General features: G+C 34.8%; 1 protein-coding gene across 2 annotated transcripts in view; it reads right to left on the bottom strand.

Moving 5' to 3' along the window:
* TRAPPC8 (trafficking protein particle complex subunit 8) overlaps positions 1–19,676 on the bottom strand; it is an 88,798-nt gene that overhangs the window by 39,986 nt on the left and 29,136 nt on the right. For both annotated transcript variants that reach the window (XM_055324284.1, XM_055324285.1), the window contains 3 exons: positions 19,263–19,363; positions 13,199–13,304; positions 3,577–3,708 (listed from right to left, as the gene is read on the bottom strand). In XM_055324284.1, coding sequence (XP_055180259.1) covers positions 3,577–3,708; positions 13,199–13,304; positions 19,263–19,363 — 339 coding nt within the window. The remainder of the gene's footprint in view (positions 1–3,576; positions 3,709–13,198; positions 13,305–19,262; positions 19,364–19,676) is intronic.

Here is a 19,676-nt window from a genome sequence, read left to right as displayed (position 1 = left end):
TTGAGAGCAGTAACATACAGAGTCATGAATTAGGTTGTTGTTTTATAACTGAGAGCTATCTTACTAATTTTGTACAGTCATTTCTATACCACTGCATTGGGTTGAATGAAAATATCCTGTATGTATGTATACATATTTACACACACATACACATTTTTAAACCACTGTTTGTTTGGTAGTAAGAGCATGGTATATTCTTTTCTATTGCCCACTGCTGCATACTGCCATACCCATAAACAGATACTGGTGTTACTTACCTATCACTGCTACCCTCTGAACTCAACCTCTATCTTAAAACTGGTATTTGGTACCAGGGAAGAGGATTCACTCCACTAAACCTTTTGCTTCAGAGTATACTCTTGTACCTATTACTCCCTCTCCAGGGTGGATTACATACTTGGTACTATGTATATCCAGGACTGCTTGTTTTTTTAAAAGAAATGTTTTCTTGGTAAATAATTCAAGTAAAGCAAAATCACCTGCCACTTAATATCATGCAATTTTAGAACTCAGTCTCTCTTCTGTGATATTCCTACAAAGAAGATACCCAATTTGAATCTCATCATAAGGAAACATCAAACCTGAATTGCGGGACACTCTATAAAGTAATTGGCCTGTAATCTTCAAAAGTATCAAGGTCATAAAGTCAAAGGATCCTTCTGAACAGGATCTTTATAATACAAAGGATATTTATGGAACAATTGTTAAAACCTGCATAGGGTCTGAGAATTAGCTAGTGGTACTGTATTAGCACTAAATTCTTAATTTGATTGTTGCATTATGGTTATACAGGAGAAAAAGTCATTTCTAGGAAACAGCAAATATGTCCTGAAGTATTTAGGGGTAATAAGGCACCAGGTGGAGAACTATCAAATTGCTCAGGTGAAGTTTCTGAACTGTATCCGTAACTTTTTTGTAAGCTTGAGAGTGTTTCAAAATAATTAATGTTTCTTGATAAAACACCCCTAATCTCCATACTACATTTAGTAAAAAGGAACACAAACACTGAGTCTTAAAAACTAAGAGATACAGAGAAACAATGTGTCAAAATGTAAAGTTCAAGTGCATTTGTTAGGATTTCTTGGAGAAGCACCTGAAGAGATTTAAAAGGTAACAAGATTTAAAGTCTGCCTTTTAAAGTGAAAATTGAAACTCTGTCCAGGGGTATACTGGACATAAACACATATACCCTCCCTAGCACTTTCTTAAATTTTTTTACTAATTTTAATCTTTGTTAATACCAGTTCTTTTTTTTTTAAATGCCTTTTACTCGCTAATAATTGTTCATGGAAAACCAATGAATAAAAAAAGGAACTATAAAAAAATGCTGGGCCCAAGATAAGCAATCCAGCATGAACTCTCAGTCAGAGAGGACTGAGAAACAGCATTCCTATATACACACACATGATCTCTACTGTCCTCTCGTCCCTGCCAACACATATTTTAATGGAAATGTCATGAAAAGGTGGTACTTCTCAAAAACAACTTTGCCTCGGTCACAATTGTGTTCTGCGTCCCACCTTCAAAGAAAGATACTGTTCTTCACCAACTACAGGAGGATATATATTTGTTTTTTCAATAGAAAGACACTTCTAGGTATGCTTTCAGTTTCTACAGTATCTGAGAAAGAGAGTTCCTGGATGCAGGGTATATACAGAGTGGTCACAAAACACAAAACTGGGTACCACAGAGTCATAAACTCCATTAGATAACTATAGTTAAAGATATTTAATAAGCCAAAAAGTAAATATATGTCAACCTACTACAAATGTAGAATTTTTAATTTGTGCCCATTTCCTAGAAGCAATATGCCCTATAATTTCAGAAGATGAAATATAAGCAACTGTTTCCAGTTCCAATAACATCATCATGTTCATAAATGAAACCATTCACAAAAGCAGACAAAGATACGGAAAAAGGATGACTTATTTTTAATTAGAGGCAATGGATCATTCCTAATGGGGTATTTAATTTGCTTCCCAAGCAAAGAGAACCACATGCTTATTACAGTTTGTAAATTTTTGAATAAAATACTTTTAAATAAAGATAAACAATGGGATAACATGTTTCAGATGCATTTACAAATGCATTTACATTTACTTTGGAAGAATGGCTGTGGAAAATGATAGTTTTAGGGGCACCTGGGTGGCTCAGTAGTTGAGAGTCTGCCTTTGGCTCAGGTCATGATCCCAGTATCCTGGGATCAAGTTCTGCTTTAGGCTTCCTGCAGGGAGCCTGCTTCTCCCTCTGCCTAAGCCTCTGCCTCTCTCTGGCTCTCACGAATAAATAAAATCTTTAAAAAAAAAAATGAGTTTTAAATTTTGTTCCACTTTAGAACCTGAGAAATTCTCGTTGATGGAGTGTATCAGTTATTATTAAAAAATGTTTATTTTTATAAATATTTTTAGTTTTGCATCTAATATAAAGCAAGTTCACCTATTTTCTATAATTTGTCAGTTCCCCCCCAAAAAAGAGGGATGAACCCAAACTTGAAATATTTGTTTTTTTAAAATCATGGCATTTTTACACAAAATTGAGAATAACTTTTGAACACTTGTTTCTTTATGCCTTTGTAATAACAGATGACTTATTATTTTTTTAAAAGATTTTATTTATTGATGAGAGACACTAATAGAAAAGCAGAGACATAGGCAGAGGGAGAAGCAGGCTCCCTGCCAGGGGCCCAATACGGGACTCAATCCCAGGAACCCAAGATCACGCTTTGAGTCAAAGGCAGATGCTCAACCACTGAGCCACTCAGGCATCCCATAACAGATGATTTAAAACACTGACATGTTTGGTTAGCACAGACTTTAAAAATATAAATATGTTCCTAAAAATTCATATTAACCAATTTTTTTAAATCCTCATAGTCCCCTACCATATAAAAAGCTCCTTAAGAGATAAGATCATGGTTTTATGGGTACATGCTAGACTCCTAGTATAGTCCCAGTAATATAGAGATGATTCTTCAATCCACACTTATCTATATTTATAGTAAATCACCACTTAAGCTGCTACCACTCTGTCTCCAGCAAAACTCCTTCCAACTAATGCTTAAGGTGGCAAATGGGGCTGGAGAAATTGCAATAAAAAGATAAAAATCTTTCCCTGGCAGCAGGAACAAGAAAGAGATGATTTCTACTCATTAAATATTTAGTAAATATCATTATAAGGCACTTTGAGAGATAACAGAAGACCAGAGCTGAAGTAGAGAGAGTCCAACCACTGGAAGGATAATTAAAATTGCTTGAATGCATTCTGTACATCCCACCCTTCATGTATATGATTTTGGTTTAACCTCACAAAAATTTGGGCAAAATTCCAAAATAAATACAAAAAGTGTGGCTCAGAGAAGTAACTTAATCTAAGTTGTAAGCATTTATCTAAATCCACATCTCATGCCCTTACCAATATAACACATTATCTCAGAACAAAATTTATTCCCATTTTTAGGATTAATTTCGAATAAAAAATTGACAAATAATATACATTTATAAGATAAATAACAAATTATAACAAAAACTAAAATAAATTATTTGTTCTTATCATTTTTTTTTAAGAAAATGTACTCACCTGCCCAGCTTTACTAAACCGATGGCCTGCCAATATCATATGAAATGCGTATTTTCTAACCATGGGACTCTTCATATTTATAAAGCAATGTGCTGCCTGTTCCAAAAGAAGTGCACTTCGAAGATCAGAATCCTATTGAATGTTTAAAGGAAAATAAGGTTATCTTCACAAAATTAAAAGTAAAAAGATAACTGGTAAAAAAGCATTTACTTTCTAAAAATAATATATAGCATATTCACTATTTAACTTAAGTGTATCTGAGGGCAGACATCAAGGGGCAATCCAATCTTGATGATTCTTTCTTCCAATAAGCACAAATTTTTCTTAAAATCCTTCAAAAAATCCCCTATATGAAATATTTTCTTTTACTTTTCATAAAGCCAAATGTCTGGTAATGATATGCAGTATGTAATAGATCTCTGAAGAAATGCAATCCCTTTTCAAATGGCAAAAAAAGTATATCAACTGAGAATACAGGTATAGTGATTAAAGATAAACTAGAAAAGAGAGCACAGAAAACAAAATTCACACTAATCTAATCTTCAGGAAATTGATCTGTGATATCCGAAAGCATATTTCCATCCATCCAAGAAAAAAAGAAAAACAAAAGAGAATGTGTATAGATTATGAAATAATCTAATCTACTACTATCCTCTATTAAGTTTACTCTATACAAGAGTAATTCCTAATTTTGCTTATTTCAAGAATGCCACAATGACTGCTTTTCATTAAAAAGTTTAGAAGGTTTCCCCTTCAAAGATCATCAGCGGCTACTGGTGTTATTAGTAAATGGTACAACTCAAATTAGTTTCCACTTCAATGGACTCTTACAACTGTCTACAAAAACCACATACCACTTTTTACATCCTCACCCATAAGGACAACCTTTCAAATCAAAGAGCCATCATCACTTTACAAATAACAGAGAAAGTAGTGAAGGTTGCTGATCAAGTATCAACAACATTTTCACCAAAACTTTCTCTAGGTTTTCAGCTATTCTTAAGCTGAACTTACCATGCCCTTCCATGTGTTCTGCTGCCATTATTTTCCCCAGGGAAAGTTGAAAACAGAAAACATTTACTTTAAATGCAGTAATGTCAACAAATTATAGTTACATCAAAAAAGTGCTCATAGATAGATCATTGACTATTATAACTATGTCCGCAGCAATCACAAAATTAGAGTGGAAACAGATCTGAGGAAACAATCTAGAAAGCATTCAGTAAATTGCAGATATTACCTATCTTAACCCCCTTATAACAGAAACTAAATGATAGATGTTTTTGTCCAAGTAAGTTCCAAAAGCTATTAAGTGGGAACATCAGGGAATGTACAATTGACACACAGTTCTCATCCAAGGGTTTACATGAGAATTACTTAGGGGAACTAGGAAGTGCATTCTTAATTTTCAGGAAAAAGCTTTCTTCTTTAGAAAATACTTTTTTTTTTCCTTCAAGAATAAATATTTGGGGAAAAAAAGTGAGAATCTTTCTTCGCCATCCCATGCCTCATCTGACTTGCCAGAGTTAACCACAATTACCAGTTTGGTGTTGGTATTGTCATTTTTGTGTTTTATTTGTGTTTTTATGTTAAATACATACAGTTTTCTAAAAATACACATACTTCTTCATACATAAATGGTATTATACAGAGAATTCTTCATCTCATTTTCTGGACTTAATATAGTATCATGGACATCCTTCCAAGATATCTACATCTCTTATTTCTTTTAAAAGGTTTTTACATCTACATCTCTTATTTCTTTTAAAGCTACATTGTGGGGATCCCTGGTGGCTCTGCGGTTTGGAGCCTGCCTTTGGCCCAGGGCGCAATCCTGGAGTCCCAAGATTGATTCCCGCATCGGGCTCCCGGCATGGAGTCTGCTTCTCCCTCTGCCTGTGTCTCTGCCTCTCCTTCTCTCTCTCTATGTCTATCATGAATAAATAAAAAATCTTAAAAAAAAAGCTACATTGTATCCTATTATATAAATATACCATAATTTAATAGTCTCCAATTGACTGATTTAATATTGTTTATTACTTTTATTTCTACAAAAGTGCTTTGATAAACATCTTTATAAAACCATTGAGTAATTATATGTATTCTTAAGACACATTTCTGAAAGTAGAACCGCTAAGTTAATGAAAGCTATGTATGTATATCATTCAAATTCTAATCGATAGAGCCAAACTGCTACCAAAAAAGTAGTACCAATATATAATCTCATCAACAGAATGAGAATGTATGTTTTCCACTCACCCAGCCAAAAATTATTTTTAAAGGTTTTTATCTTTTTAATAAAAAAAAAAATGACACTGCTCCCCAACATACATTTTAATGGTAAGGCTGGTAATCTTTTCATATGTTTAAGGGTCTTTGTATTTTTTCTGTGAATTGCTCATTTATACTCTTTTGTGAATGGGTTTTTATGATTATGTGGTTTGTAAGAGCCCTTTGCACACTTAATCAATATTAGGCCTTGTCATCATACATTTGTAAATAGTATTTCCCAGTTTTGACATGAGTTTTTCTTCAGTAGTCAAGCATACTATCTTTTGCCTCTATGACTTCAAGATACTGTATCAAACAAGAAAAAAAGCTATCATTCTTAGATTTAAAAAAAATACTTTCTTATATATTCTGTTAGGAGTCTGTTTCATTTTTTCATATCATAAACTTAATCAAGCTATGTAGCAAGTAAGGTAAGAATCCAAACCCCAAACAGCTAGATGTCATAATACCATTTAAGTGAATAACCTAACATTCCTCACTAATTTTAAATGACACCTAATCACAGGTCATATTTAAATTCTCATTCTATTCCATTACTCTGTCTATTCTTACCACTATAAACAGTTACAATTTCTGTAGCCTTATAACACATTTTAATATCTGGAACAGGCAAGTCCCTCTAATTACTTCTTCTGTTTTCAAATTTTATTTAGGCTTCTCAATAGTATTTCAGTCTTTTTCTTTAAGTGCTGTAAGTTTATTCCCAGTATGTGCACACAAACCCAGGCAGTCACATACAGACATACAGCATAAATACATACTTATTTTTTTAATTGTCTATGAGGTTTCATTAAACTGGAAAACTTGGAAGGGCAGCAATCCTGGATATTCTGATTAAGATAAAGAAAATGCCCTAGATATTTTTGGTGGTGTATAAATGATTCTAATGTATAATCCAATTGAGACCAGCACAGTAAACCCTCAGCATTGTCAAATTTAATTCTCAAGGGCTGACCAATTTAGAAGAGACCAGGAAGTCCATGGCATATATTAATTTAGTGGAAGCAAAATCTGACTCTTGCATCCAGTATGGCAGTTGTCTGAAAAAGAATCAATCTGCTAAGCTGAATGCCCTATTCCCATGACTCACAGCAACTTTGTTCTTCTGTATCTCTTACAATGACACCTAAAGTAGAAAAGATACTGCTTTATACCAAAAAATAGCCTAAGGGAATCCCTGGGTGGCTCAGCGGTTTAGTGCCTGCCTTTGGCCCAAGGTGTGATCCTGGAATCCTGGGATCAAGTCCCACATCAGGCTCCCTGCATGGAGCTTGCTTCTTCCTCTGCCTGTGTCTCTGCCTCTCTCTCCTCTGTGTCTTTCATGAATAAATAAATAAAATCTTTAAAAAAAAAATAGCCTGAAAAGAATGACAACTGCCTTCAGTGTTGATGAAAGAAAAATGAAAGAATTTCACAAAGCGACAGTTTTATCTAGAAAGCAGATGCTTTGAATGAGTTGAATAAAATTTTTAGTTCATATCTATATGACAAATGTATTACATATGCTCTATAAGAAACTAAGAAAAAAAATCTGTGATACTATTCCAATAGGAATTCCAGCCTATGGACTGTGCCCATAGTCCAAGAGATAGTTTTTTTAAAAACTGCAAATGAATTAAAATATGAAGATAAATAGTGGGAGGAAAATAGTCTGAGGTAGAGGCTTCAATAAACATTTCCATAAAAAACACAACTAATGTAGCACTGGTTACACAGACTTAAATGAATCAAACTCAAAGATAACTTTCAGATTTTTTCCTCGTGTAACTATAGTAGGAAAGGTGCCATGAGCTGATCAGTTTACTACAGGAACAGTTTCTCCAAAGGTAGAGAAACTTGTAAAAACTGCTATTACTATCCCTGATAGTAAAAAACTGATTTACTGTATTTAAATGCAGTAACAGACAAAGGGGTTATTAAGACCAGAGTAAATGTTCAGTACAGAAACAGAGACACAGTAGGGGGAAAGCATCACATCTTTAGCACCAAATTCAGACATACCATCCTATGTGGTGGCAACTGGCATGTTTTATCGTTACCTGGTTTTGCTCTGACATCCTGAGAATCCCAGGGCATAATAAGAATAAGATCCACTTGCCCATTAAATTTGCATTCCAAAAAATAAATCCAAAGTACAACTCTTTCTCCCCAGGCCTCACAGTTGTGTTTTCCAAAACAGTGCTAGCAAAAATCTGGGAAACCTAATTCATTAATGTCAAGAGTATGTAACTGTTCCCTATCCTCAAGACAAGTGCACTTTTCACATATTATATGCCATTTTAATTGATAAAATGCATAGAATAAATACAATTAGCAGTTAAAATTTAACATGACTTTATACACACTATGCCTAGCAGTCTTTACTTTCAAGTTATCTCAAATAATTATCTGAAAGGTATAGCACCAAAAAACCCACTTGTGAATGACAATTTCTGGGGAAATGTACCACCACTCACCCCACGCCTCACCCTAAAACAATGACAATGATAAATATCTTCAAATTTCATGACAAAACAAGTCATCCAGGTTTGAAAAGGTGAAAACAAACTTGTAAGGGAAAAAGAACAATGACAGAAAATAACAAGGTTGCGATCCAGACAAGAATTTGCTCCAAACAGTTTTTTATTCAAGCTCCTAAACCATAAATTCCCTTTACATTCACTAATAATCCCTACATTGAAAAACAGCAACATATTCAAACCCAAATTAAGATTATTTATTACAATACAAAACATCAACACACTCAAGAATCTATATTCAGCTCTACCAAATAGTTTATGTCTAGCAACTGTTCATACTAGTTAGTGTCCATGCAATATCAATTATTCAACCTTGTTAATATCATCCTTTAACCTAATTAGTTATATCTTACCAAAATCTTTTTAGAATAATTAATGGTTCAGAGTTCAACAAACATCTGTAAATGATATACCATGTGCCAAGGCCAGTATCAGGCACTAAGGATAAATATGTAGAAGACAACACAGTTCTCTACCCTCAAGAACTTAAATATAATTTCCAATATAATATGACAAGTCAGGTCTTACAGCACTATATGAGAGGGGAGTACAGAGACATTTATGACAACCTGGGGTATTGTAGAAGACTATCTGAAGCACAGGACAGATATAAGGATGAGGAGACAAGGGAACAAAGAGGAAAAGGGCCACAGTCCAGAAGGACATTATAGACGTGAACCAGGGCAGTAGAAAGAGGAATTTAAAGGGGGGTGGGGTGGAGGGAAGGAAGTAAATTATCTGGAGATATAGAAAGAAAATGTATTTAAGAAATTTTTTTAAAAACTGGATTACTGATAGGAGAATACAGGCACATCTCTCAGTTTCTGCCTTGAGCAGATAAGGAACTATGTAGTTATAATTTTAAATCATGATCAACAAGATAACCAAGTTTATGAGTTTGGTATATATATATACTGACACAAGGTGCTTTGGAAACATACTAAGTAGGTAAGTCTAAAAGGCAGCTGGCATTACACAAATCTAAGGCTCAAAAAGAGGTCAGTGTTGAAGAAAGACTTAAGAGTGAAAATCATCACTAAGAACTATCACCAAAAAAAATGTATAGAGCAAAAGTACAATGGTCCAAGGATTAAAACCACAGGGTATATCAACATTTAAAAGGCAAAGGAAGTGTTTGATTTTATTTTGTTCTCGAGCATCCATTTAAAAAAATCTGTCTTTAGCCATACATATAAAAAAATCACTACCACTCTTTACAAGACTGGAGTCAATTCAAATTAATAATATCTGCTGTGGTATATACAAATAATGAAATATTACTCAGCAATCAAGAATGGAAATCTTGCCATTTGCAACAGCATGAATAGAACACTACAGTGTATTATGCCAAATAAAATAAATCAGAGAAAGACAAATATATGATTTCACTCATGTGGAACATAAGAAATAAAATATGAACTTTAAGGGAAGGAAAAATAAGAGAAAAATAGAGAGGGAAGCAAACCATAAGAGATTCTTAACTATAGAGAACTAAAGGTTGCTGGAGGGGAATGTGGGCAGGGAGACAGGCTAAATGGGTGATGGGCAGTAAGAAGGGTATTTGTTGGGATAAGCACTGGGTGTTGTGTTAGTGATGAACCACTACATTCTATTGCTGAAACCAATACCATGCTGTATGTTAACTAACTTGAATTTAAATTTAACAAAAAGAAGGAGAAGGAGAATCTTCTGGAACTTTCCATCTATGAACACTCTTTGGGGCATCTGGGTGGCTCAGTAAATTAAGGGTCCAACTTTTTATTTCAATTCAGGTTATGATTTTAGGGCTGTGAGATCAGGCCCCATGGTGGGCTCTGCAACATGAGGAATCTGCTTGAGATACTCTCTCTCCCTCTCTCTCTAAAATAAATAAATCTTTAAACAAATAAAAAAATAAAAATACTTTTATTTTTGTTTAATATTAACATATTATCTATCAAATTTTACCTATTAAATGTATTTATTACCAATCAGATACAAAGTAGGAAGAGAGTTAAGTTACAGGCTATAAAAGTAGCTTTGAAATTGAGCCCTAGCCACCAATCCCTTCTCCTTAACTACAGACCTTTGAGCTTACATGGTCAGAAACATCTAACCCTACACCACCTGCAGCAGATGCCTGGCATAGTGACACAAAGACATTTATTCTTTGAGATTAAGGCAAATATGCAAATAATGTTGGCCAGTTTGGAGATGGGATAGAAAGATAATACATTACATACTTATTAGTGATGCAAAATAGTATCTACTGTAAACTTTCAATAGCAACTATAAATGGATTGCTTTTCATCTTCTGTAATATTCATAATATAGATTATTTTCAATGCTTACAGTGATTGTTTTTACACATTCATACTAGTGAAACAGTAAAAATTCCTCAGTGATTACTCATTGTGTTACCAATTTTCTATTAGAAAGATGCACATGCATGTTGGTTTAAGTATTGTTATGAATAAAAAAATAATTCCATTTACAATTGCACCGAGAATAAAACACCTAGGAATTAACTTAATCAAGGAAGTGACAGACCTGTACTCTGAAAACTATAAGACGATGATGAAAGAAACTGAAGATGACACATATAAATGTAACGGTATTTCATGATCGTGAACTGGAAGAATTACTATTATTAAAATTACCATACTTCCCACAGCAATCTACAGATTAAAAACAATTCTAAAAAATGAAACAAAACAAAACAAAAAACAATTCTTACCCAAAATACCAACTGTATTTTTCACAGAAACAGAATAATATGAAAATTTGTATGGAACCACAAAAAATCTCAAAGCAATCTTGAGGAAAAAAAGAACAAAGCTAGAGATACCATAAATATAGATTACAAGATATATACTACAAAGCTATAAAATTCAAAACAGTGTGGCACTAGCACATGAATGAGATACTTAGACAAATGGAGCAGAGTAGACAGCCCCAAAATAAGTTGATCCTTATATGATCAATGGATCTCTGACAAAGGAGGCAAGAATATAAAACAGGGAAAAGTCTCTTCAATAAATGGTACTGGGAAAACTGGACAACTAATTGCAAAATAATGAGAATGGATCACTTTCTTAAAGCACACACAAAAATAAATTCAAAATAAGCTAAAGATCTAAATGTGAGACCTGAAATCATAAAAATCCTACAAGGGAATATAATAATTTCTCTGACATTTACTATAGCAATGTTTCTCTAGATACATCTCCAAAGGCAAGGGAAACAAAAACAAAACTAAACTATTAGGACTACATCAAAATAAAAAGGTTTTGCACAGGGGCACCTGGGTGGCTCAGTTGGTTAAGCATCTGCCTTCGAGTCAGGTCATGATTTCAGGGTCCTGGGATTGAGCCCTGTGACAGGCTCCCTGCTCAGGGTGGGAGTCTGCTTTTCCCACTCCCTTCTCCTCTCCATTCATGCTCTTTTTCTCTCTCAAATAAATAAAAAATATCTTTAAAAAGCTTTTGCACAGTGAAAAAAACCATCAACAGAACAAAAAGGCAACATACTGTTTGGGAGAAGATATCTGCAAATGATATATCCAATAAGAGATTAATATCCAAAATATATAAAGAACTTAAACAACTCAACACCACAACATAAATAATACTGTTAAAAAGTGGGTAGATGACCTAAATAAACATTTCTCCAAGGAAGACACACAGATGGCCAACAAACTGATGAAAAGATGATCAACACTGCTCATTATCAGGAAAATACAAATCAAAACCACAATGAGATACCACTTTGAACTGTTAAAATGGCTAAAATCAAAAGAAAAGAAATAACATATATTGGTGAGGATGTGGAGGAAAAGGAATTCTCATGCACTCCTAGGAATGCAAATTGTTATGGCCACTGTGGAATGTCATATGATCCAGTAACTCCACTACTCTGTACTTACTCCCCAAAAATGAAACCACGGTTCAAAAAACTATACAGACCCTTGTGTTTACTGCAGCATTATTTACAATAGCCAACATATGGAAGCAACAGAAGTGTCCCAGGATAGACAAATGGATAAGGAAGATGTGGTTTATATACATACAATAGAACATTATACAGCCATAAAAAAGAATGAACTCTTGCCATTTGTAACAACTTCTAGATGGTCCTAGAGGGTATTATGCTAAGTGAAACAAGTCAGACTGAAAAAGACAAATACCATATGACTTCATTCATATGTGGAAACTTAAAACGAATAAACAAAAGGCAGAATCAGACCTATAAATACAGAGAACAAACTGAAGGTTGCCACAGGGAAGGGAACAGGGAAATGGGCAAAATGAGTGAGGGAGAGTGGGAGACACACGTCTCCGGTTGTGGAATAAGTACTTCACAGGAATAAAAGGCAGCATAAGGAACACAGTCAACAATACTGTAATAGTGTTGTATGTGACAGATGGTTAATTACACCTGTGGTGAGAAGAGCCTAATGTATAGAGAAGTTGAATCACTATGTTGAACACCTAACACTAAAGTAATATTGGATATCACTAAACTCAAGGTAAAAAATTAAAAAAAAAAGAATCTAAATAAATACTGTTATGCATAAGTCAGAATCTAATTCATTAAAGATGTACAATACATATTTGTGGTTAGTAATAACGTAGACTTAAAAATCTATAAATAAAAAAGTATCTCTAAAATACATTTAAAATTAATTCAAGAAATAAAGTACCAATATTATAAATTCCCAAAAAGAAAGTCCTCTCTACTTTTATGTCTTGCACACCCTCTTCAAGAAAAAAAGAAACACCTTTTTAAATTTATGAACTATTACTAAAGTAATTACTATACATTTTCAGTACCTCACTAGTCAACCGTATTAGCAGAGCTGCAGCCTCTGAATATTTGCTTTGGCTTTTTAAGATTTCAGCACTTAGCAATACACATCTCTCAGCCAATACCATATTCCTAAAGAAAGACAAGAAAAAATATAATTAGCACTACAATATCTTAATACATCACAGTAATAATACTTAATGTATCACTATGTGTTCAACAAAAATCCCAACCTAGTTTTGAGTAAAAAAGAAATCCATGCTCGTTTCCCACTTACCAAAAAAAGGTTAAAGAGAAAACTTCAAAGAATTCTCCTAACTATTCAAAACTTTTTTTTTAATTTTTTTTTAATTTTTTTTTTTTTATTTACGATAGTCATACAGAGAGAGAGAGAGAGGCAGAGACACAGGCAGAGGGAGAAGCAGGCTCCATGCACCGGGAGCCCGACGTGGGATTCGATCGTGCCCTGGGCCAAAGGCAGGTGCCAAACCGCTGCGCCACCCAGGGATCCCATATTCAAAACTTTTTACCATCATATAATTTCATGGTAAAAATACAATGCAAAGTCACATTTTCTATACACAAAATGCTAGTACCTAACGGGTATATCTGAACTGGCCACTGGTTAACAGTAAAATTTACTATGAATAGAAAAGAATATAAACATTTCACCCATAATTCTTTCTCTTTCCTCACTGCAAACTGTAGTCAGATGTGTTTCAATTTGCTGGCTACTTCTAGGAATATTCAGGGGCTTTTCATCTAGTAGTACCACCGTGATATTTCAACTGGAGATAGCATGAGGAATGCCTGATGGATTCCTGAGCAAAGTATTTTTTAAAAATGCACAATTGATTTTTCTTAATGGATTACTACCATCAATAATCTAAAATTGGGTTATTCATTAAAATAATAAAAATAAATAAAAATATTTTTACTATGAAATTACAAGATGGAATCTTATTGCTGGGAAATAGCCAAGATTTATTTTTTCTTTTTCTAATCCTTGTTTCAAAATTACACTTGGCTTTAAATTGACAAAGATTCCTAACTTGTTTTTTTAAGATTTTATATATTTATTCATGAGACACACAGAGAGTGGCAGACACACAGGCAGATGGAGAAGCAGCCTCCCTGTGGGCAGCCTGATGCAGGACTCAAACCCTGGACTCCGGGATCACGACCTGAGCCAAAGGCAGACGCTCAATCACTGAGCCACCCAGGGGCCCCACAAACATAACTAACGTGAAGGTCATTCCAAACAGTGAGTTTTAAAAAGACAATGCATTACTTTAAAAAATTACTGTAGTGAACAAATACTAACAAATTATGTTCTCTCTTAGGTTATTTATGAATGTCAAACATTATTTTTAATGAACACAAAAGACCACCTCCTAATTAGTAACACCTACTAATATATATGCTCAAATATGCTCACTTCTTAAAGAGTTTTAAGTAAATTTTATAAATACCCTTGAATCTTAACACTATTGATTTACTTATTTCTGTTTGATTTCTCCTCACCAATTTTCCATGTGGTCAGTTATTAAGTTAAAGTGCTACCAAGTCCAAGATTTTATTAGTTTATTCAAGTAACATTTTAAAAAACCATTTGGGTTCAATATTCACACATTGATCAATGTGACACATCAGATCAACAAAAGAAAGGATAAAAACCATGTAATCATTTCAATAGATGCAGAAAAAGCATGTGACAGAATACAACATCCATTCATAATAAAAGCCCTCAACAAAGTAGGTTTAGGGGGAACATATCTCAATATAAGAAAGGCTGTATATAAAAAACCCAAGCAAACATCATACTCAAAAACTGAGTTTTTCTCTCCTAAGATCAGGATGACCACAAGGAGGCCTCGCCCCACTCTCACCACTTTTAGTCAACACAGCACTGGAAGTCTTAGCCATTAGCCACAGAAATCAAACAACAAAAAAAATGAAAGGCACCCAAACAGGCAAAGAAAAAGTAGAACTTTCACTATTCACAAGTTTTTTAGGTTTTGTAGTCTTTTAAGTTTTCTATTTCTCTATCTACAGATACCCGAACTGATAAATAAATTCACTAAATTTGCCGGATAGAAAATCAATGTACAGAAATCCATTGTATTTCTATACACTAATAATGAAATAGCAGAAAGAGAAATAAGAAAACAATCCCATTTACAATTGCACTAAAAATAATAAAATGTTTAGGAATAAACTTAACCAAAGAGGTGAAAGATCTGTATTTTAAAAACTATAAAACACATGTCTGTGGATTAAAAGAACAAATGCTGTTAAAATGTCAACACTGCCCAAAACAATCTACAGATTTAATGCAATCCCTATCAAAACACCCATAGCATTTTTTACAGAACTAGAACAAATAATCCTAAAATTTATATAGAACCACAAAAGATCCTAAATTACCAAAGCAAATCTTGAAAAAGAAAATTGGAGGCATCATTATGCCAGAGTTCAAGTTATATTACAAAGCTGTAGTAATCAAAATAGTATGGTACTGCCACAAACACAGACACAAGGATCAATGGAACAGAAGAAAAGGCCCAGAAATAAACTTGACAAAGGAGGCAAGAATATGCAATGGGGCAAAAAGTCTCTTCAACAAATAGTACTGGGACAATTTGACAGCTACATGCAAAAGAATGGGACATTTTTTTTTATATCACACACAAGAATAAGTTCAAAATGGTGCACGCTGGGATCGGCGTGCAGCTGCTTTCGTTGAACGTCCTGAAGGGCCGGGTGGGCTCGGGTTTCGTCCCCCACGGCTGCCTTCGGGTCTGCAGCATAGGCAGTGTCGACAGCCGGAGGGTGCCAGCAACAAGGCAGGGACTGGACGCTTGGCGGGGCCCACGGTTTCAGAAGCGCCGCCTCCGCTATGGCCCCAATCAAGGTGACCATTGGCCGGGCCAGCTTGAGTTCCCCTCCCGCCCGTCTTCCTGGTGCCTTCTGTCCCGCCTGCCGGGGAGAGAATCACCCTCCTTCCTGCCCTCAGGACCCCTGCCCGCCGGGCCGGACGCTCCTCCTGCGGTTCTCCCTCAGCCACACCCTTTTGCAGTCTCGCCAGTTTTAGGGGACTTGTACCCCATCCACTGGACAGCTCCCAAAGCTCTCGAGCCTTCCCCTCACCCCCTTTCCATTTCCACCATGCGGCACCAAGATGGGTCTCCACCATCTTTAGGGTTCTCCTCCGCCTTCCGGAACCGTCTCCTTTGCCGCAGGGCTCCTTTTCAACCCTCATATGTGCCCCTCCCCTCAAAAAAAAAAAAAAAAAAAAAAAAAAAGGACCTAAATTAAGGACCTAAATGTGAGACTTGAAACCATAAAAATCATGGAAGAGAGCATAGGCAGTAATTTCTCTGACATTGGCTGTGCCAACATCTTTTCTAGAGGTCTTCTGAGACAAGGGAAACAAAAGCAAAAATAAACTATTAAGACTACATCAAAATAAAAGCTTCTACACAGCAAAAGAAAAACCAACAAAACTAAAAGAAAACCTACTGAATGGGAGAAGATATTCGCAAATGACATATTTTATAAAGGATTTGTATCCAAAATATATAAAGAACATCTACAACTCAACACAAAAAAAATCCAAAGAAAACAAACAAAAAAAATTCAATTAATAAATGGGCAGAAGACATGAACAGACATTTCTCTGCAGACAGATGGCAAAGAGATCTATGAAAACATGGTCAACATCACTCATCATCGAGGAAATACAAATCAAAACCACAATGCAGTTATCACCTCACACCTGTCAGAATGGCTAAAATCAAACAAACAAACAAAAAAAAGAATGGCTAAAATCAAAAACACAAGAAACAAGTGTTGACAAGGATGTGGAGAAAAAGAAACCCTCATACACTGTTGAGAATGTAGCCGCTGTAGAAAACAGTATGGAGGTTCCTCAAAAAATTAAAAATAGAACTACCCTATGATCCAGTACACACTACTGGATATTTATTTATCCAAAGAATACAAAAACACTAATATGAAGAGATATATGCACCCCTGTTTATTGCGGCATTAGTTACAATAGCCAAATTATGGAAGCAGCCCAAGTTTCCATAAAAACTTCTTTCCAAGAAGATACATACACACACACGCGCGCGCACGCACAATATCATTCAGTCATAAAAAAGAGTAAAATCTTGCCATTTGCAACAATATTAATGGATCTAGAGTATAATGCTAATGAAATAAGCCAGTCGGGAAAATCATTCCACATATGATTTTACTCATATGTGGAATTTAAGAAACAAAACAAACTTACAAAAGAAAAAAAGAGAGACAAACCAAAAAACAGACTCTTTACAGAGAACAGTTACCAGATGGGACTTGGTGGGTAGAGGTGAAATAGGTGAAGGGAATTAAGAGTACACTTATCTTGAGTACTGTGTAATAAATGGATCTGCTGAATCACTATATCAAATTAATATAACATGCCCTAATTACAATGGAATTTAAATAATAAAAATATTTCATTACTATTTAGTATAAAAAACATATTTTTAATTTTTAACAAAAATATCCATATATATATTTTTTAAAGATTTTATTTATTCATGAGAGACAAAGAGAGAGAGGCAGAGACAAAGGCAGAGGGAGAAGCAGGCTCCCTGCCCACAACCTGAGCCAAAGGCAGATGCTCAACCACTGAGCCACCCAAGTATCCAAAAAAAATCTTACGTTTTTAAAAATAAAATTTTTTAAAATCCATTTATGTCAGGCACTGGGAGTGCTATAAATTCAAGTATTCCCATGATACAATCCTTACTAAAAACAAAAAACTGATATCAAACAGGTAACAAACAGGGAATAATTGATATTCACCATAATTTGGGTAGAGAAAGGAAAGGGATGACATCATAAAAGAAATTTAAGAAAATATTTTAAGGATAAATAGGATCTGGCCAGTTAAAAAGTGGAGCATAGCTAAATCTTTAAAAAGAAAAAAGTGAGCAGAGGGTGCCTGGCTCAGTCAGTTAAGCAGCCCACTCGTGATTTCAGCCCAGGTCACGATCTCAGGGTTCTGGGATCAAGCCCCACATTGGGTTCCACACTCAGTGGGGAGTCTGCTTTAGGATTTTTCTTCCCTCTCTCCCACTGCACCTCCCCCACTCACTCCAGCATGCACGCACGCTAAAATAAATATTTTTTTAAAAAAAAGTAGAACATGGCATTCTACAAGGGCATTGTAAAACTAATATTGCATTTCTGATATCTTAAGAAAATTCTTTTACATTTTAGGATTTCTGAGACCAGGAAGCTTCTTAAAATGCATATGTATAATTAATGTAGTTGTTTCTCATTTATCCCAAAAGATATATTAAATTGATGATAAATCTTATCAATTATGGTAACTTAGTACAAAGATTCCAAGGTAAATTTTTTTGCACTAAGTGTGGACTTAGAAAAAGCTGACAGTCTGTTGCAGACAGGAGGACAAAATTGGATTGCCAGACTTATCTGGGCTTTTATATAACACTTTGCATTCTGCCTATTTAACAAGAAAAGTTCAAAGTGGCTAACCCGGGATCCCTGGGTGGCGCAGCGGTTTGGCGCCTGCCTTTGGCCCAGGGCGCGATCCTGGAGACCCGGGATCGAATCCCACATTGGGCTCCCGGTGCATGGAGCCTGCTTCTCCCTCTGCCTGTGTCTCTGCCTCTCTCTCTCTCTCTGTGTGTGTGTGTAACTATCATAAATAAATAAAAATTAAAAAAAAAAAGTGGCTAACCCTTGGCGTAACAGTAGTTTAGGTTAGAAATGTCTGCACCATGAAATCACCCTATTTTTTTTTTTACCCTCTCTATAACATAAACCTCAATGTTACATATAACAAATTCCTAACCACACATCCAAACAAAATAGGAAAAGAAAGGACATAATAAAACACTAGCTTAAAAAAAAAAAATCACCTCATCTTGTGTCTGAGTATATTAACTTAATTTGGGAGCTAATTTAAGTTTAAAGCATGAAAAACAAATAACCATTTATACTTAATTAACAATATAAGCACTAAATTTACCTCTAAATGGATAAAACATAAACATTGTAGTCACCTACTTGCAGATATCCCTGTATGTCTGGATTGCTGTATCCATGTAATGCGCAGGGTACGGCCTGGGTGCTCCTGGCTGAAGAAAAGCTGACACTGCTGCCATTTCCTAAAGAAAAAGACATTATTTATACTACACTTCAAAAGGAGAAATATTCTTATAGTTTAGATTTGGAAGCCTAAAAATTGGACTGAAGTTTGCTGGAGCTTTTTATATATGCACACCTATGAATTTCACGGATTATTGCAGACTTGAAAAACTTATTCATATGCTTTTAGTTTTTAAATTCTCTAGTCAAAAAGTCTGTCATTCAGTATTTAAATAAGATTTTCAAAAAGACCTGTTAAACACTTTGAATTATGGTATATACAACTAACTACCAAGTACATCTAGCTTAAGATTCTACTACCTCCTCCCTGTT

This window comes from Nyctereutes procyonoides, unplaced genomic scaffold (genome assembly GCF_905146905.1).
Source record: "Nyctereutes procyonoides isolate TBG_1078 unplaced genomic scaffold, NYPRO_anot_genome, whole genome shotgun sequence".
Lineage (NCBI taxonomy): Eukaryota > Metazoa > Chordata > Mammalia > Carnivora > Canidae > Nyctereutes > Nyctereutes procyonoides.
The sequence above is the reverse complement of the archived record's forward strand: the minus strand, read 5'-3'. Positions and strand labels throughout refer to the sequence as shown.